The sequence below is a fragment of the Aethalodelphis obliquidens genome, unplaced genomic scaffold, assembly GCF_003676395.1.
Source record: "Aethalodelphis obliquidens isolate GAN/ISIS:26980383/991018 unplaced genomic scaffold, ASM367639v1 scaffold5, whole genome shotgun sequence".
Taxonomy (NCBI): domain Eukaryota; kingdom Metazoa; phylum Chordata; class Mammalia; order Artiodactyla; family Delphinidae; genus Aethalodelphis; species Aethalodelphis obliquidens.
In genome coordinates this window covers 67939352-67962988 of record NW_020837949.1, presented here as the reverse complement: position 1 = coordinate 67962988, position 23637 = coordinate 67939352, and the positions used below count along the sequence as shown (strand labels likewise).

Sequence of the window (23637 nt, the reverse complement as noted above, 5' to 3'; positions counted from 1 at the left end):
AATATTTTCCAGACCCCTTGCAGGTATATTAGGCTTTGTTCTGGCCTACAAGCTGTAAGTAAAAATGACATGTATCACCTTTGCATCAAAGTGTAAGAGACCAGGTGTGTGACCCTCCACTTCCATCTTCCCCTGCTATGGAGTCTTGTTATGGAGGAACATGTTGAGATGACTATTTCACAAGGTCAGTATCTGCCTGGAGAGCCAACCATCTTGCATCAAAATTTGCAGGATTAAGAACGAAACTTTTGCCAAGGGAATAAAATGTAGAAGTTAACTCATTGTGGCAGCATTGTCTAGTTCATCATGAATAATACACGGCTCTTTTTTTTTCTGCAAGGGCTATTGCTAAACAAACTCTTTCAAGCATATCAATAGTTAATTAACAGTGATGCTCCTGATGCACAGAGAAATAATTGAATGTCTTCAAGTCGGATGTTTTGCCACTCCAGGGATTTCCTGTGTTTCCTTGAGGTCTTGTTCTGGAGATTTCCAGGTGTGGTACCACATTGTGAAGCTCCTAATCATGGGGTCAACAGGATCAACTTACAGAGAGATTTCTTACATCAGGTCTTACATCATTCTGACAGATCTATATGTAATTTGGTACCTATTTGTGAGGGAGAGAATAAAACAGAGAAAAAGTTAAATTACCTCCTCTAGATCAGCACTGTCTAAGAGAAATATTATATAAGCCACATTTGTAATTTTAAATATTCTAGTAGCTATATTAAAAGAAGGAGAAAGAAAATTGATTTTTAATAATGTACTTTATCTAGGCCAGTATATCCATCAAATATCATTTTAACATGTAATCAGTATAAAAGGTTATTAATTTCACTTGAAGTCTTTGAAATCTGATGTGCATTTTAATCTTAAAGCATATCTTAATTTAGACTGGTCACATTTCAAATGCTCAATAACCACATGAGGCTGTATTTAACAGCACAGCTCTAGATTTAACTTAAATCTATTCCACGTTTATTAAGTTTATGTTAGGCATTGTATTAGGCACACTCAAAACATTGTTGAATTTATTCATTGTAATATTCTTTTGAGTTAACAAATGAATGCACTCACAGAGTCAGAAAATGATAGAGCTAAGATTCAAAACCATTCTCCCTCCTGCTTCTGGAGATGCTCTAGGCAAGTAGATTGCAGTGGAGAGTCCCGTGTCATCCAACTAAGAACAGTGAGGCCACCCAGTAAGGTAATGGCCTTGGTGATGGAGAGAAGGATAAAGTTAATGAACATTAAAGCGGTATAGTCGGAACTACTGTACCTAATGACTGATTGCATACCGGATGGTGAGAATGGAGGGGCTTGTCGAGGGTGAGTTCCTACTTCTGACTGGAGAAACTGGATTGGCAATGATGCAGTTCAGAGAGAGAATGACATGCGACTTGTTAAGGTGAAGTTGAGATTTAGCAATTTTGGGTCACTGGAATTGCCACTACAGTGCAAGGAACCTAACCCATTTTTTTTGTTTGTTTTATCCATGACTAGGTTATATTTGGTCACAAATGCCACATAATAATGATTTAACACCTGCTATTTAAGAAAAATAATATCTGCATAACAGAACTACACATGGGTTGGCACGTCTTTAGTGTTATTACAGAAAGAGGAACACCAACATCTAATTCAACAACCTCAGATTTACAGCACGTAGAAGCTTCTATGTGCTTCTTTATATCTTTTTAAAAGATACCCATTTAGCTTTGTCACCACACATGCAACAGTGATGATTTTTGTGGGGTTTCATAGTCATGTGCTTATCTTTGGACCTGGAAGAACAATTCCAAGTGATGCCACCTGGGCCTGAGCCATCTGCCTTGGCAGGGTCTATTAGATGGTGGTAGGCCATGTACTTTGGAAAATCTGATCTTAATAATCCAAAGCTACTCAGCTCTTTACTCTGATCAAATCACATCATTAACTGCATAATGCAGGATACAAGAGGTGACTAAGAACAAAACTTGGAGGAATCCAAGCATCTCATAAGCAATTGACAGAGACTACTGGCCGACAGATGGTAACTTGTTATGAAAAAAAGAAAGTAACAGTTATCCTAGAAAGTCATAATTGAGCTATTTTTATTTCTCTATATAAATATTCTTAAAGCTGTTTGCAGTAAGTGGACATGTTATTGTATTCGATAATGGGTAAAATTTATTTAAATTGACTTTGAGTATGTCTTCACAGACACCTACTGAAACCAGTACATGTAGTCATCTTAAATAAGGTATGTGCAGAAATACTGCTGCAGATTGCTACAGGTGCTCTAGATTAAATAAAAGAACTGTTAGGTTTCCCACTACTCATGCAGCCTGCTTTCAAGATCAGTAGTAAGATTTACTGTATTTTATCGTAAAGTATTCCAAGATTGTTTGGACTTTTTCAATCATGACTGTTTTCCTGTCCATTAGTTACTTATGCTCTCAAGAATTAGTCTTTAGAAATATGAAATTTGACAAAAGGGATAACTGCAATTCTGAGGTAATAAGGCAAGTTTCATGCAGAATGAATTTGCCAAGCAGGGGGTATCTTTTATAGCCACTCTGTGTTGAAGAGGTTTCAACTGGTACTCATACCTCATGTAATACGGAGAAAGCTTTACTTTGATCACAGGTCTCCTTGTTAGTAAAAACAAAAACTGTTAGCTGATGGTAGGAGGAATTGCCTTATCCTGAGCCCTTGGGCTCACAGCTGATATTCCTTCTGAGTTCTGGTTAGTGATTTATTCTACCGGGATTCCCTTGTACTTTGAAGTGCTCTAGGATGCAGTTAGCCCAATACTTTTCTTTATCCCCCTCAGTCACTGAAAGCTGTTGAAAACCAGCTATTCCCTTCCCAAATACTAGTACCCCAACTTAGCAAAAATCATCCTTTAAAAATAAATAAAATTTAGAAAAACAATTGACTACACTGAGTATCAGGTTACATATTTGCAAGCCGAGAAGGCAACAGTTATTCAGAACCTCAAACATTCAGTAGCTTGCACATTTCTAGGCATTGACCACATCTGCACCTACATTTCACATTATGCACATGTGATTACTTGAAACTGTTTCTCAAACAGTATTTTGTTTTTATTACTTTTGTCAAAAATATAAATGCCACATATATGTTTAAACATAAACCTTTCTGATTACTTATTTGTAAAATTCCACTTAAACTAAAACATGTTCCTGGGATCCTTTTACCATTATTATAAGTGTACATGGCTTATGAATTACAAATATAGAATTATTTTCTGCATATTTAAGCTTATCTTATTTCTCTGCCTTTCCCCCTGTTAAATACTTTCTTCTGGTTTTCCCTTGACCTAATCTGTCCTTTGATCATCCTTCTAATTTCTTAGGTCAACTGAGGCATAAGCAGATATTTGTCATTTAGTCATTTTCATTCTTGTTTTGATCCATTTTTATATGTCAATTACCTTGTATAAAATTACTCCAGATCGTTTCTCAAAATCTTTTACAAATCTGAGCTGAATCAAAGTACTAATATTAAACTCTTAAAAATATTTTGTTATAAGACATCTTGTATTTGGCCTTCACTTTCCATTTTATTTGGTAAGCAAAAAATTTTCCCTTTATCCCTATAAACAAAAATGTTGATATCAAAGGCAGCTGGTCTTTCTTTGCCGAGTCTGAATTATATAAATTGTAGTGTGCAGTTAAATATTTTGGGGAAGCTATACCAGCACAACTAAAACACAGAGGTTTTTAGTGATACAAATCATAAACCCAGGCTCACAATGAAAGAGATACTGTAAGAATAAAACATGCTACAAATTGATGAAGCATGAAAAATAAAAACACATAAGAAAAACCTACCGTAGTGTCAAAATTACATTAGTCATGTTAAACTCTTCAAGTTGGAAAACTTAAAACAGAAGACTAAGGTTTTACCTAAAATTCCCCTGTTTAGTTTTGATTGAATTTTTCTTCCCCAAGATTTATGAACTTGTTCTAAATTCAATCTGCTTAAAAGTATAACATTGCTTTTTATGACATGGGAGAAATGGTTTATTTCCCATAAAATATGGATAGAAATTTAATGCTTATGTGTTTGATGGTATAGAATATATAATGTAATAAATAGCATTTCGTTATGGAACTGTCTTGCTTTAATGTGCCTCTACATCTTAGATATGTAAAGGAGGCAATTTTCAACTATAAAAATTTAAGATGCATACTTTATCAATAAAAATAACATACAAGTTGAGTGCAAATGAAGATGTAGGAATTGAATGTAATTTTTCCTCATATGCATCATTTTAAAGTAATTTTGTTGAATAATTCTGGATTTAAGACATGTGGACAAAAGGAAGTTCAGGTAGAAGTTTTTGAAATTTGAGAGGTAGTCATTGTCTTCCTAATTTGAACACCCCCGCAAAAAAATATATAATTAGAACTTCATGAAATGTATGTGGAAAGCAACTGGAATTAGGAAAGATTGCATATATTTTGAATTTTGAATTAAATCATAAATTTAATATTATCAGTCATAATCTATATTTCATGCTAGTTTTCAGCACATTATTTACTATATGACACTTGAAGAAAACCACCAATTTCTAAAAGAAATCATAAATCTAATTGTAGGAAGAGAGAGAAATTAGAAAAACAAAATATGCTGAATATTATTTTATACTTTTCAGAGTAATGAATAGGTATTCATATCTTCTAGTATATGTAGAAGGATAGCAGATTTTATTGTGAAAGCACCAATTATTATGTAAAAATAGTAATTTATTTAAAAAATCAATAAAATATATAGAATCACTAAATAACATGCAATAGCCAAATTTTTCCTTAAATTTTATAGTTCATAATTCCTGGAGAAAGCCAATTGTAAAGTTTTGTAAAATGGAGCGCATCATAAATCACATAAATTACCATTGAGTATTTAGCATCTTTTAATATATTTTCAAAATTCTTTATTTCAAAATAACTGACTTTATTTCTTGGAAAAGTGTAGCAGAAATAATATTTATACTCTCAACAAAACTTTCAGAGACAAATTCTGGTTTCAGCATAATCTTCCGTACTTAAATTCATATATCATGACTATATGTTACCAAGGCAATTTTATCTAGCAGGTAAAATTCAAAATAAAGTTGTATAATATCTGTAGCTAAAGATCATTTTTAATTTATAATATTTTTATTCCCATCATATCTCATGTCACAAACTTACAGAAGAATGGCAACTCTTAAAAGAATCGTCATGAGTCTTAGAATTTAAACATAAATTTTTCAGCTTGCTTAATTTAAGTTCTTTTCCCCTTAAAATATTAATTAAAAAATACCTCTGCCTTTACTACTGAATATCATTTCATTAAGCAGAAGGAATCATAGATATACACATTTATCAAGTTTAAAGAGCTTAGCACATGTTTAAAATAATTTTGATCATGTTTTCTACAAAAGATGAGCAGCTTACATTTTTCATATATTCAGCCTCTTGTTATAATGTGCTGCTTGATATCAAAATCTTGCATAAAATATTATTAATGAAACATTTTTCACAGAAATTCAAGTATATTGTAAATATATGGTAAATACTATGCTATATGTAGTTTAAAATGAATGCTATAGAAATTCTCTAATAAATTTGGTAATTTTTACCATTCTCCATGAAATTAGCCGTTTGAGGTAAAAAGGCATCTTTCAACATTGGGTTTTATAGATGTAGACATTGATGTAGCTATTATAGAAAATGCTAGGATTTTTCCTGTTATTATTGCATTTTAAAAAAATTCTCTATGGCCTAGAAAATAAAAGTTAATATTTTATGTTTTTCCAAATATTCTAAGAAACTTCTGAAACTTCTGAAAAACTTCTGAAAAAAAACTTTATGGAATAATTAGTATATATTTAGAAATTCAGAGAAAACAAACCAGTCATATTTAATTCTGGAATGTATCAAGACCTCCTTTTTTTACATTTTTTTCCTTTGAATCACACTTTTTCTCTTCCAAGTAACATTTTCCTTATATTATACTTTCTATTAGACATCAAGTTTCCTGATATATGTTTTGGGTCTACATTTAAAAAGACCTTTTCTGCTAGCTTTCTTTTAACTGTGTGCCTTTCAGAGAGACTCCTTTCTTTTCTAATCTTTTCTAATTTTTCTTCACCAGACTTTTAGCCCCACACTCAGCTGACTGACTGAGACAGGTTGTAGAGAAATTTCTGGACATGTTGTTAACATCTGACACAGTGAGAAAAAAAGCCAGCACAGTCACAAGGCAGGTTCAAGGAGAAGTGGCAGCTCCTGGAGAGGGAAACTTCTGTGTGTTTGCTAGTTGCTGGTTACCTGCAACACACTGGTTAAATTCAAATCCATTCATTTCTCGTGTCTCTCCCTCTAAACCACTGTAATGCAAACCAAAAGGACCTTTATGGATGTTTTTTATTGATGTGTGCAAATCAAGTGTATCTTTTAATTAGTCTTGTCTGACATTTTCCCCAATACTTTTAGTAGACAGTATTATATAAATATGTCTGGTGACTTTATGGAGGTGGTTGCCTAAATTTTTCTTTGGATAAAGCCTTTAATGCTTTCACCCAGGATCCGTAGAGGAGCTATCCGAGTTTGGGAAGTTTAGTGCTGCTCTTTGTACTTTAACTTTTAATATCAGAGCACATATTGCAACCATAAACACAATGAAAATTCAAAAAATATTCCGACTATATTAGAAGAATATATCCCCTCCTTTTTTATCCTTAAAGAGCCAAGGGCGTGGGGAGTGGCAGGAAGAAACATTCTTAAGATCTAAGCCCTGGACGCCATCCTGCGAGCGCTTAAAACCCTTAGAAGCGTGCAACGTGAAGAACACCCCCTTTCGAAATGTAAAACAATATTAGATTCCCAGAACATATCGGCAAAGAAAGCCTTACCGTCAAACGCTTGCAGCAGGTTCCAGCTCAGACCCAGACTGAAAAGTTGAGCAGCTGGTGAACAAAAGTTTTAGCTTTTTTTTTTTTTTTTAAACGAAGTCTGCAAAACTAATTTCCCTCAAAATAGGGCTCAATTTCCGTTAAAGAAAGCAGCGCTTACAAATCTCAGAATTCCTGATCACCCCCACCCTATCCCACCTCTGAGCACTGGAAAACAATTCGAACTTTCACACGGATGTAAAGGTTTATTGCAAAGCCACTATTCTACAGGACAACTTAAAAGGAAAGGGAGATGGTCAGGCTGAAGCCTGAGGGACGGGGCTAGGGAAAAGGTTCTGCCTTGGTGACATTTCTCAAAGATTAATCAATACTTTTTCCTAATTCAAACCAGATGTCTGGCCCAGTTTGCTGTACCCATTAATCTCATTAACAACTTCAAAGACCTGGTCCCCGTCCTCTGGACACCTGAGACAATGAAAATAACAGGGCGACGCTGCTGGTGGCACATTTGGGGTCCCGGGCGGGATAGGTGAGCGCCGATATTCTCCTGATGCGACACGTCCCAGGAATGATGCGACTGTTCCTGCAGCTCATTATGAGCGGGCGGCGTGCTTACCTTGTGTAAACGACTTGGCCCCCAGCAGACGGTGTCGTCCCTCAAGCATGTGACGGTATCAAAGCCCAGCCGCCGCTCGCATTAATTTACTGGTGGAAAGTTTTCTAATTCATTTTCTATGATGCAAGATTGTAACCAGGGAGAGACCCGAACTTTAAGGGATACCGAAGTGCAATATTTTTTCAGTAAATGGAACCATGGCGGGAGGTGGGGAGGGGTGCGATTAGCTGATTTATCTTTGAGCGGAAGAGAGATGGGTTTCTGGAGGAAAACAAGGGGACGTGGGCTGGCTCCTGAGGGAAAAGACTGGAAATGTGCGTGCAATATACACTTCACTTGTGACCGGGACGTAATCGCTTCGGAATACTCCTGATCCAGGAAAAGTTCTTCTTGGTGGACAAGTGGCTAGGAAATGGAGTGGGACTAGGAAATCGGGAGGGAGGACATTTGCGGAAAGCAGAGGAAAAGACCCCCACCTGGCACCGCAGGTGAGGATGCCAGAGTCAGGACATCTGCAACTGTCACCGCCCCATGCTTTCTACCACCCCACCAGGTCTCGTTCCTTGCAGCACCGAAAATGGCCCTTTCTTTGCTCGTGGGTCACTTCCCAGCATCCTCGGATCTGACGTCCCAGCCCATTAACAACCCACCCACAGACACCGGCTGTAAAAAGCTAGGAGTGCCCCTGCGCCCAGGGCACGAATTGATGTGAAGTTTGAGAAACTTATCTGAGCGCGCGCCAGACTAGCTCTGGTCTTTTCCCTTAATCCTAGTGCTCCTTTCGTGCTCCTCCACAGTTAGGCGCAGCCCAAGCTTTCCTGCAGGTGACAGTACCCAAGGGGCACTGACAAGACACCTTTCATGAGAGCAGTGAGCAGGTCGGACACTGGGTGCGGGGTTGGGGCTGGGGGGCGCTGCGGCGCGGCCTGGCCGACGGAGTGGGAAAGGGAGCCGCTGCCCGCCGGGGCTCGGGTTTAGGCGCCAGGCGCGCCGCTTGCAGTCCCGGCTGCTGGCAGGGGCGGGCGGGCGTGGGCGCGCTGCGTGCGTCCAGCCGGCGATAGGAAGTGGAACTGCGAGCGCATGGCGCGGACTGAGCCGGAGTTTTGGAGGGAGTTCGCATGTGGTCAGCACTGGGCTCCTAAGCCAGCCCCCAGCTCACGTTACACTCTATTTATAACCTCTCAGAGCCGTTTCCCCTTGAAAGCAGTTCTCTGGGACCACCTTCTTTTGGCTTCAACCTCTCCTACTCTTAACATCTGAGTAGCTCGGAGGGAAGCTCCTCCAGGTCCGAGTGTTTATATGTAAAGGAGACTGGCCGCTAGGGCTCAGGACCGGGATTATCCGAGCTCTGCTGAAACGCGGGCGGCTATTGCTTTGGGAGGGGGAAAAGTCACACGGTTTCCAGGGAAAAGTAACAGAGGGTGGCGGCGTTTGGAACCGTCGTGAAGTCTTCTGTCTGGAACCCGAGACTTGCATGCTATGGAACACCCGCTCTTTGGCTGCCTGCGCAGCCCTCACGCCACCGCGCAAGGCTTGCACCCGTTCTCCCAGTCCTCTCTCGCCCTCCATGGAAGATCTGACCATATGTCCTATCCCGAGCTCTCCACTTCTTCCTCATCTTGCATAATCGCGGGATACCCCAACGAGGAGGGCATGTTTGCCAGCCAGCATCACAGGGGGCACCACCACCACCACCACCATCACCACCACCACCACCAGCAGCAGCAGCACCAGGCTCTGCAAACCAACTGGCACCTCCCGCAGATGTCCTCCCCGCCAAGCGCGGCTCGGCACAGCCTCTGCCTCCAGCCGGACTCGGGAGGGCCCCCGGAGCTGGGAAGCAGCCCGCCGGTCCTGTGTTCCAACTCTTCCAGCTTGGGCTCCAGCACCCCGACCGGGGCCGCGTGCCCGCCAGGGGACTACGGCCGCCAGGCGCTGTCACCCGCGGAGGCGGAGAAGAGAAGTGGCGGCAAGAGGAAAAGCGATAGCTCAGGTAAGGGCGCGCCGGGCACCCTCGGCGAAAGGGGGCGGAGAGATGACTGGGAAGATTCTCGCCCTAGAGTGAGGCGGCGGGCGTTATGGTACAGGTCTTTCCTCCCTGGCTCCTCGCCGCCAAATTCGGCGAGGCTGCTTTGGTCCTTTTATTTTGGGGGCACGTGTTTCTCCGAGCGCAACACTCAGCCAACTGCGTTAAGCTCTCCAAGATTCAAACTAGTTTACCAGAGCGTTGAGAAAAAAGGACAAGTGACAAGTATGTGAAATCGATTGCGAAGCGTGACCTTCCATCTGAGCGATGGGGAGAGGATTGCACCCTGGGATGCAGCGTCCGCTGGCCGTGCGTGCGGGTGCCGTTCCTTGACTTTTCCATTGCAAGTTCCCGACTGAGTGGCTAGATTTTTCCCATCGTTAACTGGATTTCCAAATTATTGCACAATAGTTGGAACTTGCAATGGAACTTGGCAGAGCATATGAGAAAAAAGTTTTCGTTGTGTTTTTTTTTTTTTAAATTCTGATTTCAGAGTTCTTTAAATAGCACCCTATTCCAAATGGTAAAAATTTCCCTTTCTTGGGGAAGAAGACAGTCTAGGAATTCAGAGGATTTTAAGGAATGTAAGAGAATTTTAACTAAATACATGCTCAGACCCTTGAAGAAAGACGATTCTTAATAGTAGTTGTATTTATGTGATGCTAACAAAAAAGAAAATCTAAGTTTTTAAAGTGGAAAGTAAAATTCTCCTCCAGGTGAGTATTATCGGAAACAAGTACTGGGAAACAAACAGCAACCCGGGTAGCGCTGGTACTGGAGGGTGTGCGCAGGAGGCACAGACCTACGTGGGGATAACTTGAGCCGCCATGCAAAAAGGGGAACCTTACTGAATGCGGATGCCTGAAGGCAGAGGCTGCCAACTAAATTTTAGCAGTCCAGAGAAACTGAAGTTTTGCAGGCAACTCATCAAAGCCCTGACCTATCCGTATCCTTATGAAATTGTTAAAAGATGCTTTATAATTAAGGAGGTTGTGAGTTTTCTTCTGTAGCTATAGTGCAGCCTGCGTTCCGTCTTTTCGTAAGCTGTCGTTTGTTTAATATAATATTTACATATTTTCTTTCTTTGCGGAATTGGTTTAACAGTCCTGGAAGATAATTCCAGATATTGGTTTGAAAGACTGAAAAATGTCTATCCTTTATAATGCTTTAGGTAAGATCCCACATGAATGACAATGAATGAGCCGCATATTTCATGTTCTTTTGCAGCAATGGTATCAGTTATTCTTAAGCGTTAGTATGGGATGGATTCTTCTATCACAGACTTAAAATCTGACTTTTACATTCCAAGGTCGGGTGAACTTCTAATGCCCCATCACAAATTAGTTAATATCCAAGAAAGTTGCCAGCAGTATCACTCATTTTAATGGTTTTTACTAACCATAAGTGAAACACCCTTCAGACAGAGAGTTAAAAGGTTAATCATAGCAAGGTTTCCATCTTCATTAGAAAAAAAAAAGTCAATTTTAGAATGAGATCATTTTATAGAGTTAGCATTTGATATCAATATAACTTTTCTGGGATAAGAGGATCCAAGGTCAGTTTGGTTAGCGGCACTTTAGCATTTACCAGAAGCTCTTACTGTTCATTTTACTTTCTGCAGTGAGAAACCTATGTGATGGATTGTTTCATATGCTGCCTCAACTGAACCAATGCACCTAAGTTTCATAGGGCAAATTGAATTTTCATATAGGCGTATGTTATTTTGGTTGAGGAGAAATAAGGAAAATGGGATCTAAGAACTGGTTCCCTTCAATTATTTTAATAACAACTTTCTTAAGAATATTGGTTATATTAACAGTGCTACCCTCCTTTGGTGGGAAATAACCATATAGCAAAATACGTTTATTTTTTCATGTTGAAGCTGGCAATTAAAGGCCTGGAAAGACAAACAAAAGTTTTCATCAGCTACATAAAGTATTAATAGATTACATCTTGAGCGGGAAATACAATTAGCCATCACCAAGGGTAGAATCACTGGGGAGTTAGAATGAACATTTTCTTTGATGGGATATTTTGAAAGAACTCTTGGCTATCTAAAAAGAAATATAACAATAGTTTCTGGTTAAATATCTGTATACTCTTTGAAAATAAAATTTAATTAGCCAAATTCAATATTTTAGTTAATTAATATTTGTTAGGTCTTTAGCTAGATTTAAATTCAAGGTAGCTTTTTCCTGGAATGATATTGTATTTGGTCTTCTATAATTTATGTTCACAGTTATTTCATTTCATATTATTATAAGGGCATCTTGAGCTAGCAGAAACTAAAGCAAAGTACAAAGTCAGTGTAATATTGGTATATTGTTAACACATATATCTCTCATTACTTATAGCATAGTTTAATGTTTCGGTATTTCCAAAAAACTATATTAAAGTAACTTCTGCACTCTTGAAATTTTAAAATTGTATTAGACAAAACTCACATCATGCATTATAGAGACCATTTATATTTTGTTAGGCAGTTTATAATTTCTGTGTATTTCTAGTTGAGAGTAAATGTAATACATAAACCCAGGGCAAAGTCGGAACCAAAATTCTGTATCCTTGCATCTCATACCCAGATTGTATGAATATGTGTATGTGTGTATGACTGTGTGAAATTCTAATGGAATTTTAAGCCCTGGAAAACAACCCCAATATTTATCCATGGTACTGATGCTAAAATTATAATATGTAACATTTTCCAGTGTACATTTACATGTGTTACCCTTCCCAAACACACATGGACACACGCATATACAAACTCAAGAAGTTTGAGGGTCTAGAAGCAAATATTTATGGACTTTAGGCTTCCACTATAGTTTACTGACAATTGAAAACAACGAAGTTTAATAGAAAATCACACTATTTTTTTATATGTGTTAAGCATATTTGCAACTTTGAACCTGCTGTGCTTTCCAGCACTATTAGCAAAACCAACATCTGCCATGCCTTCAAAGCAACTCTTAAAAATCAAAACTTTACAACTGTACTTAAAACAATCTATAGAAAGCAGGTGATTCTGAAAAAATGTCTATAAATAGTGTGAATTACTTAGCTTCAGTTACTTTTGATTATTCACCAAGCAATGTAGTAATAAGTATAATACTGCCTACTTTCAGTTAATATCACCAAAATAGATTAATCAATCTAACTTTAGTTTTTATGCAGGTAATATACAGTATAAATATGTAAGTATTTTATATTCAAATTAATTAATTTTATAAAAAATCAAAATTATATCAAAAAGGAAGGGAGTGATTCGGGGGTAGTGATTTTACAAGGTTTTGAATCAGATTCTTGTAAAATTGTAAACATTTTATTATAGCTACAAGATCATAAAATACTTGTTGTCAAATTATGTCTGTCTGTATGCCTGGCTCTGCAGAATGATACACAAGTATTATGTTAATATGCTAGAAATTAAAATACCGAGTAGTGTCGTACCTACCCTAACTCTAGAATTATATTACACTTTTTTCTTGATATTTCTATCGTCATGTTTTCTGAAAGAAAAAAAGTTACTTTATTATTCATCCCTGTGTTGCTGGATGATGACTTTTTAGCATTTGCTTTAGAATTTAAAATACAGTCTTTTGGATATAGATGATTATAGGACAGTACTGAAGAAATTAAGGGCCTCGAATCTATGGAATTTAAAAAGTACCATTTTCAGTCTTTTTCTTGGAGTGGTAGATTAATTTTAGGTGTGAACATTTTTAAACGATGACCTGAGATAAAAAAAACTGCTAAGTACCATTGACCTACATGAGTGTTCTCAAATGATTACGCTCAAAAGTCAAGAGCAGCAACTCGTTTAGAATCAAGGCGCTTTATTGTGGAAAGTCAGCAATGGATGGAAGGAAGAATGCAAATAAATACTGAAATAGTTTCCATTTCTCCGTAAATATCTTTATAGTTGATTTGAAAAGGAAAAGCATCAAATGTAATACATGACACTGCTAAAACATTCATTTGGGTTAAAAAGCCTTTACCAAGTATTTAAAATTTTAATCTTTTTTACAGTAATTATCAATGGAAACCATTATGTTGGCACACAGTAAGCTGATCGCCACTAATAAACTGAAAAACATATTTTAAACATTACTTTGTTTGTCTGTGTTTGAAAACATAGACCCTTCATCACAGCATTGGAATTTATAATATAATTTTTATTATAAGACCTAAACAGTCTTAAGAAATTAATTTTAAACAAAATAAAATAACAGTAGGGACAACCCATCCCCTTAGAATCAGAGAAACTTGAGAGACTAATTCTATATTTAGTAGAAGAATTAACATTTTTTTTTTTAAGAAATAACCTATGTGTGAATTAATAGCTGATTTATGTTAAAAAAAATCCCCACATATAAACCTATTACATGTATTTAGCCTAGTAATGGTGCCAGTTTTATTCATTTACTATATTAAAATATATATGTGCTGGGAAATTTCGTTATTTACTGTATTAAAAGTGGCAGCCAGAAACACACAAAAAATGTGATGTCTTTTAGATTTTCATTTCAAATGAAAATAAACAATATAATACAATAATATATTTTAGTTTTAGGCTGTGTTATAATATATTTTAGTTTTAGACTGTGTTCACTTCAGTAATTTATTTTTAAAATTTAAGAGTGAGATTTTTTTCCCAAGAATTGCTACAATTATTACAAACATTTACGAGTGATAAATGATAAGGGTGAAAAGATATTAGCAAATAAAATACACACAGGAATTCCTTAACTAGTATTTGTTGCCTTAAGAGTTGTGGATGATTTATCTCTCATTTCTTTTGTATTTTTGCCATGTTGTTTTTTATAATAATAAAAAATTTTGTGAGGAAAATATATTAGCATGTGAAGTAAGACTATCAGGAGTAGAATTCTTTCCCACTTGATTGTAATCATAAAATAAGAAGGATTAATTATTGAGTGGCCAGGTAAATTACATTTCCTGGATTATTGTATTGGTGACTGATTTCAATGGTTTCATTAAAAAAAAAAGATAAAACACTCACAACTTATTTCTCTCATGTGTTTTAGTCATTAATATGGTTTAGTTATCAATAATAAGCTTTTTGTAAAGTTTATAAAGAAAATCAAACACTAACATTTTGCCTATTTTTGTTATGATACCTTTATGATTATTTATTGGAATAGCTGTATCAAACTGAAACCCCCAAGTCGAGATGGAGTAACACAATAAAGAAAAATGAGTTACAACACTCTCTCATTCTCCACACTACTTCTAAATCATAGTCATCAGTGAGGTTCAAAAATCAATTGGAGGAAACCTTGTAGAATATTTTATTACTCTCATGAAGTAAAACTTAAAATAGTAAAGGTCATTTTACATCCCAGGCTTCAATTTGCATTACCTATGTAGAGGCAGAAGTAACTTAACTTGGATCCCCTTTTCTCTAATGATTTTCTACTTACATTACAGAAACGTAAGGAATTTATTTTCCCTTTAAGGAATTGTGTTAGATAGTATTTTATGATACAAAGTAATAAATAATATATCTATTAATCCATTTGTATAAATTTCAGATGTTTTTTCATACTTCAGAGTAATATTTCTTTTTAAAACCTTTTGAAATACTTCTTACTAAATTAATTGAGAATTACTTGGTAAAAATATACCTTCATTTGGAATTGATTGGGTCAATTATTAATATTCCTTTATATTTGGAATTTGAAATATACAATTAAAGTCCCCTTATCCATGAAACCTTTATTTATAATGTCACATTTTCCACAGCAATATAATATTTCTGAATTTAACGTGTTACTGCCTGCAGATTTGGTACTTTTTTGGTACCAAATTTGGTACTTTGTGTACTTTTTGGTACAAATTTGGAATATTGATTTTCATAGGGCTCTGAAATTATTTTATGATATGCTTTTTGATCACTTCCATGTGCATACGAATAAGAAAAATCAGGTGAAATCTGTATTAATAAGTACACATTTTTGGAAGGGGTTTGTATGGGGAAAGCTCAAAAATAATTACTTTGCTCTCTATACTATATAGATTTAAATGTTAATAAATTTAATCTTCAGTTTATCTGATATTATACCTATGTTACTTTTCAAAATTATCATTTCCTTAAAAGTTTAATAGTTCTAAAATATTTGTGTATTTTGGTGACTTAATTCTTACATCCTTGGAGTTTTTAGTTTTATCGCAAATATAAGTTTAGTAGGTAATAACTCGTAGTAGCGAAAATGTTAGGGTTTTGTTTAAAGATTTAAATTCAGAAATCGTTGCTCTTCAAAATTTCATAGAATCAATTCGATTAGAATGTTTCAAATGTATTGGGCAGGCAAAAAGTTCGTTTGGGTTTTTCCGTAAGATGTTACAGAAAAACCCGAACGAATTTTTTGGCCAAGCCAACATTTAAATATCCTAGTGTTTGTTTTCATAAGCCTTCTTTCTAAGATGTTATAGGTATGTTTCTTGAAGCTAGATAGACTGTATTGGTTGAAATTGTGAACATAAGGTGTTTATTTTTTATAGTTTTTAGTCCCTACTGTATTTTAATAGAAAGGTTAATGGTATAAAAAAACTGTGAAGGTGCTGAATTAACTAGGACATGGCAGCTACACTTAAAGCACACTGTATACATATAGCTGATTCACTGTTATGCAGCAGAAACTAACACAACATCGTAAAGCAATTATACTACAATAAAGGTGTTAAAAAAATAAAATACAATAAACATTTAAAAATAATTATTTATATAAATGTATATATACACTAATAGAATTTCAAATTTAATTTCTTCGTAACAGATCATCTGAACTAAAGTATCCAATTAGAGACGATAATATGATGTTAAGTGTTCTAGTTACAAAATAAAATATTAAGTTTGAAGCATATACGGCTGTGTGGAGAGTCCAACAGGCTGAAGCTGATAATCAGTGCTAGTCGTAAAATCAAATCTGCCAACTCCCTGCAGTTTCTGTTTTCTTTTGTTTTTCTCTCCACACATTTCAAGAGATTTTATAATGCTGCAAGAAAAAAAAAAATCCCAGTTATCTTACATGACTGTGGGCAAGAAAATGATTAAGATGAAGTCATCTCTCTCTCAGGCTCTGTGGAAACCTAGAGGAGAGTCCAGCTTGGGTTGGTGGATGCCAGTAGAATTTTAAAGGCCTAGAGTTTTGCTCTTTGAAAATATAGCCTTAAAGCTTTGCCAGAAATAACACCCAAATAAAAACTTATTTTTGCAAATGATAGTTATTTGCAAGTGTAGTGGTGAAATATATTCGGTGTCTGTATAGGCAGCTTCTTACAGCTTTCTAGACTGCACAGGAAACTTCTGGATGAGTATTCTTAGCCTCCTGAAAAACTAGCAAAGTAAACTGAGGTGTATTCTTATTAGTTTAAAAAAATGTATAAAATGGCCAATGACTCTTATCAAATAAACAATGAATACCAAGTACATTTCACAAAAGATTGATTTTATTTTGTTAGTTAAAATACACAGCTCAGGAAAATAGAATTGTGCCGTCAAAAACTTACTGGGAACTAAATTGATAAATAGTAGCTTTGATTTTGTAGGATGCCAGTAATTTAGCAAATGGCTTTCACATTTTAAGAACCATCCAAAGAGAGCTTTACTCCCAACTGGATACATTGACTTTTAAGTGATATCTCTCTTATTTAATATTTTCAAAAGTAAAATGAGTTTTCAGTATTTTTAATGTCTTTAACAATGAAAATCTCCCCAACTACAGGCTACATTTACTTTGGGTTTTCTTTCCTTATTTGTAGTGTAAATGGGTCTGGATGCATTAAACTAGAGAATATCTACACGTAAACTACTAAGAAAGACTGAATTGACAGGAAAACCAGAGGTTAGGCACCCAAATTTAGGGGCCTGCTGCCACACACATTTCCAGGATTACTATCTTTTGAACATTTACCTTCAAAATTCAGGGACTTGTGGAGGCCTTTTCTTCCAGAACTATTCTTTGTTCCTAGAAGTAGAGCACCCCATTTTTTCTTGGATACCCAGATGTTTGGGAAAATAAGAAGAAACAGCAATGCTATTTTTTAATTTTTTTGCATTTTTAGTCAATAGTTCATAGATCACAAAGGATTTATCTTATTTCTTTGTTATCCTATGAGGCAAGAAAATAGGTGGCACACCCATAGCAATAACTGAAGAGAGGTTGATGGTGACTATTTAATGGTGGGCAGTGTGTCGGGAAGCAACAGGATGGGGCATCACTCAGGGCCTGCCCACAATTGGAAAACATTAGCGCCTGTAAACCTGACAAAATAGAGGGAGCTTTTACACGAATCTGGAATCCAGTAAGAGCAGCAGGACAGAAGCCTTCCAGCAAAGTTGGGACTTCAGATGGAAGATTGCAGCTAATCTCAAATATCACACAGTAGCCTCTCTTCATGCCTTCCCATCTCCTTCTGTTGCCTCCCACTGGCCAGATATAATCAGAATATAGAGAAGCAGATCGCAGAGGTCTCGGTAGATAAAATCCATAGAAGTCTACCTAAAGGAATGCAGGCCATAGAAGAGAAATGTCAAGAGTTGATCTGGGAGAACACAACAGATCCTTCTGTCTCTTCTAACTATAAGTTAACTTCTCTGTAGTGTAGTTTCCTAAAAATTAAAGTGAGTCAGTAAACATAAAGTACTTAAAACAATGTCTGGCTCAGTAAGTGTTGTTATTTTTATCTTCTATCAATGTAGGTGCAATTATGTTGTGGGTATACACCATCTGGAAACAATCTCTGTTTTATATTGCCTGTTTATTTGTATTTTACTGCTAACATTACTGTAGGAAATGTTGCTTGCCTGAGATTGCTATTTAAAATAATCTGCAACTGTCCCTAGAATTATGTCTCATGCCATTTTCCTGAAATGTAGGATGAGTTTTAGACCAAGCTGTGTAAGAGACTCAAGTTTCCTTCACTTAAGATTCCCATTCTTTACCCTTTTTGTTTGGACATCTCCTAACCTTTCTCAAATGTCTCCTACCACTTCTCCATCAAACACCTGTTTTCAAGAGGAATGTACAAAGGGGTATTTAGTCAAGAGGGAACAGAACTTAAACCAAAGGGTTTTAAATATGAAAATAAAATATCAGGTCTCTCTTGCCGTTGCTAACTAGGAAGTTGGACTTGACATTGTTCTGCTCTGTTATAAAGTTCATTGCTGAGAGAATTTACATATTATAGCCCTTTGTTATTTTTGATGGTTCCATTTGGACACCCTCATGAATGGTAAATATGCAAATGCTACAAAAAACTAAAACTGTATTATATCTCACATAAAATGCATAAAGACATATTTATGGTGATAAGTTATTTTTTCAAAGGAAATGATTATTTATTTGTTTGTGTATTTATTTATATTTAATAAATTCCTGAGAATTGTTGCTTAGGTTGAGGCAATAGAGAACAAAACCCGCCCAAGTTGTAAGTCCTGAGTGATTAGCTAGTTTCATTCTATTCAGCTTACTCACCTCTCCTATGCTCACAGTTTAATGTGGCGAATTCAGAAATGTATTTCAGAGAAATTTTATATTATTATATGTGATGGTCTGTGGCAGTTGTTTTTGAATAAATAGTAGAATCAAATACTATATTAAAATTCTAAATGTCAAGAGCTAACTCTTTCAAAGCTCTTAGATTGACAGCAATTTAATCCCTAAAATGAGAGAGTTTTACAGGACTATTGATTACTTCTCTGCTAGATAATGGGAGGGCTGAGAGGTGGTAGGGACAGGGGTACAAGAAGAAAACAAAACATTGCATGTTCAGTAATACACAGAAGCGGCAAGGAAGAGCCAACTTCATCAACTATTTCGTTCCTCTTGGGTTTCAAGGGTAGGCTTGATGTGTCAGTTTTCTAAATGATTTATAATCGATAATGTTTCAACAGATGATTAGAATCAGAATTATCAAGACACTAGAAGAGACCCAAGGCATCACACAGATCGATTAATGTATTTTCTAGATGAGAGACTGCACCCAGAGAAGTTGAGTAATGTCTGTGCACTCAGCCAAGTAGTACCAACTGAACTTCCATATCTTAACTTCAGCCTAGTGCCCTTAAAAGGAAAATCTCATATCATATTTTGAAACTTTAAGTATTTAGTCTTCCCAATGAAAGTAAATTTCAGCTCATTTAAAATGTTGGCTACTGCTTTTGAGTGAATAAAAATTTGGCAAAATGCTTTACCTGGGTGTAAACTACCTCTCTCTGAATCTGAATTTATGATGACCTCGGTCATTTTTCATTCTTGTTTTATAAATATGAACACTGTTATTCTTTCTTAGCTTCAGTTTTCTGATGACGTAGTTCTTGCTATGGGTTACCATTGTGCCTGCATATTTTTGACACCTTGTACAATAAACCATAGCATTTTAAAGTTTAATATATGGTAATGTGCAGATGGACTTTGCTATATGATATCTATAAGTAACAGGTATTTATATAAAGGGAATCATATTTTGGGTAGCCATTTGTGAACTGAAGAATCTGTCTCCTGTTTTAAAATGTCTAATGCAATACTAGTAGATTTTATTTAATTGGGCTTTACCTATAACATATTTGCATTTTGTGTGCAATGTAATAAATAGTTACAAGTAGACACCAAGCAACTTTCCCTTGTCTCAAGTCTTAACTTTAACTCCATTTTAAAATAATTATTGATCTTATTTTTTAATTGAATACAATCTTTTTTTTGCCCAGAAGATACTAAAAAATGTTAATGATTGACCATTTTTTGCCTTTGCTGACCAGATGTGCCTTCCTTGTTTCTCTTCCTGTTCTGCTGACACCCGTCTTCGCCATCATCTGTAAACACCAGACCCATGTGCTTCTCCCCAATACAGTGAACCATATAACCTCTGGAACACTCTAACACCGACCTCTCATGGAAATTCCAGATCCTTAGTTTTTACTAGGCCCTCGAAAACAAAATTAAACATAAAATATACAGTTGGTTCTTCCAAGAATTTTTTTCCTCTTTTGTCTAAACACAACTCTATTTCCAAGGTGATAAAAAATAATTCCTCTTCTACCTAGTTCATTTTAATTTACAGCCAAAATCCCTTCATGTTAATGGTCTCAATTGATGATTTTCCACTCCTTTTCCACTAGACTTAAATTCAAAGTCAGTCATGCCGCCTTTTCCTACACAGCTCAGGCCAAATCTATTCTACTGCATATCATTCTATATTATTTTTCGTATTCCTACTTTGATGTTTCTTGCACTTAATTTTGTTCTCTCTACAGGATTTCTGATGTAGCTCTCTCTTCCAGGTATCTTTACTTCTGCTCATTCTTCCCTAATTAAATTCTACATTCAACATATAGTAATATTTCGACTTTGTCATTCCTCTTCTTGGAATTCTGCATTAAACTGAAAGTATTCTACACTGACAATATGAATGTTTAATTATAGGCTTTGATGCATATGCATGGAGTGGCTAATGGTCGTCAATGATATACCACTAAGTTTTACTTGTACTGCTTCTTGTGTGCAATTACTTTTTGTTTAATATCATTTATATCTAATTATATGTTATATATTACATATAATTAAATATATAATATAATCTCATACATATTACATATATAATCTGATAGATATATTTAGAGCAGTTTTTTTCTGGCAAAGTCATCTTTCATTTAGTCTTTGGAGTACAATGTGAAATGTTACTTTAAAACTGTGTTCTGATAATTCCTAATGTGGGTAGCTAAACATTTATAGTCATAATTGCATTGAAGAATTTTTCACACAAGATTCCTGCATCTTCCATTTGACAAGACATGCTACATATTACTTACTATCCAATTTCTTTTGCTAAAAATTTAGGGATATATATTAATGGGATTCCATCTACAATATCCCAACTCAGTCATTAAAGGCTTTGTTGACCAGCTGGGCCAGTTTTGTTGTTATTGATTTTGCTTTTTTTTTAAACCAATATTTCCTCAATAAACTTGTTTATGTCTACCCCTTTTTAAAAAGTTTATTATTTTGAGAAAATTGTATAATCACATATAGTTGTAAGAAATAATACAGAGGGATCTCGATACCCTTTACTTAGTTTTCCCCAGTGTTAATATTGTAATACAGTTGTATAACCAGGAACTGACATTGATAAAGTCCGCTAATCTTATTCAGATTTCACTAGCTCTCTTGCACTCTTGTGTGTATGTGTGTGTGTATTTAGCTCTATGCTGCCTGCCAGATTTATTTTGTATTTTGATTCTGAAGCCTGTAATATCTTTTTCCAATATGTATTTATTATTTTCATTAATATACAGCTTGTGACACCTTCTCAGGTCAATACCACCCTAAGCTAATGACTGCATTTCTCTTACCACATTAATGTCTGTATTCTGCATAACAACACAGTTAAATTTGCTGTTTTATTTCACATGTCTCTAGTCTTTGATTTGAATTACATGTATTCCCAAAGAAAAAGTCTATCCTCTTTTTCTTTTAATGTGGTATCCAGCATTAGGATAGGTGCACAGAAGTGTTTGGTAAATCCCATTTGTGGCATAGAAAATGCTTCACTAATGTTGAATGAATTGTTTGTATCGGGGGTTTTCTGAGACTCTTGGTCCCAGGATTCTAGTAGTTGGGCAAATTCAGAAGATTGTTGGTCAATCCATAAGGGAGTTTAATGAATATTGACTTTAAGTAATTATCTGTATTTGTTTCTGAATGATTTTTATGGATGCTTTCTAAAGTGAAATACCTTTGATTACATGGCATATATTTACCATTTGTGAATTAATCGAGACAAAAATAAATACTCATTTATTAGAAACTTTATTATAAATCAGCAAAAATCACCTACATTTTAAAAAGTAAGGTGCATATACTTTCAACAATTTAGTGATTGTTAAGCCCAGTTTCCCATTAACTAATGTATAGAAGTGTCTCATTCCATTATTTTGAGGTGAGGCGAGATTCTATGAAAATTCTGTGCAGTTATGCTGTGAATTGTTGAGCTTTTGCACATTACATACAACCAAGTAATCATAGTACTTAAAATCTCTGTCTAACAAAGCCAAAAAATTAAATTAAACTTGAAATTATCAGGCATTTGGGGAAAATATGGAGTATTGATCAATCAGTATTGTAGTGTTGGATAGTGGCACAAATGGTGATTTGAAAAAGAAGATAGATAATTTTCAAAATTTTCAAGTATGCTGAATTTTAAAAAAGAAATGAAAAATCCCTTTTCTGAGTGCCTTGATACAGTGATGCTGATTCAATCCATGATGCCTCAGCCTGTATCATTCTGCTTTAAGTATGACTGGTTAACCAGATTCAAACAATGGTATGTGATTAGAGAATGTGGATCCAAGACACTGACAAGTGACCACACATGAGGTGGTCTGGCTAGTAAGGAAAGAGCAATGACAGTGAGAAGTGGGCAGGCTAAAAAAAATCATCTCACTTGTGGCTTTGAGCTTAGTCACACATCACACAAACTGTCTCATGAAAAGAAAGTTTGCAGTAAGTCTACTTATGCAAGTAAGTTAGCATTTATTTTTGTAAAAGAGGTAAAATTAATCCATATTGCAAAACATTTTGACAATTTTTTAAAAACTCTGTTATCCATGACTCTGATACTGATTCTATTTTAACAATTCCTTCAGCTCATAAAGAAAAATAACTTTCAGATTTTCCATGCTTCTGGACCTTTTCATTAACATGGTATCATGAGATTACTTTATTCAGACCAGTAACTCTCAACACTGATGTTACATTGGAATGATCTGGGCACTCTTAAAAAATTCTCGTGCCTCATAGAGTATGATTAAGTTAATCTAGAGCAGAGGTGGAATTTTTTAAATTTTATAATGGAAAATTATGTCATTAAAAGAATAGAGATAATAGTATAATGAACCCTCAGGTGCCCATCATGTTCAATATAGATCAACACGTGGCAAATCTTAACTCATTTATCATTCCATTCCTCCCTTACCTTGTCCCAATTACTTTGAAACAAATCTCAGATTTCGTGTTATTTCATCTGAACACTGATACTTTTAAAAAGCTCTCAAGTGATTCTAAT

General features: G+C 35.5%; 1 protein-coding gene across 1 annotated transcript in view; it reads left to right on the top strand.

Annotated features, from left to right (window-relative positions):
- The first annotated feature begins 8722 nt into the window (after window positions 1–8722).
- The window catches only part of MEOX2 (mesenchyme homeobox 2), a 65228-nt gene continuing 50313 nt past the window's right edge, over window positions 8723–23637 (top strand). Inside the window, exon 1 of the mRNA XM_027102577.1 lies at window positions 8723–9522. Coding sequence (XP_026958378.1) covers window positions 9009–9522 — 514 coding nt within the window. The 5' untranslated portion in view covers window positions 8723–9008. The remainder of the gene's footprint in view (window positions 9523–23637) is intronic.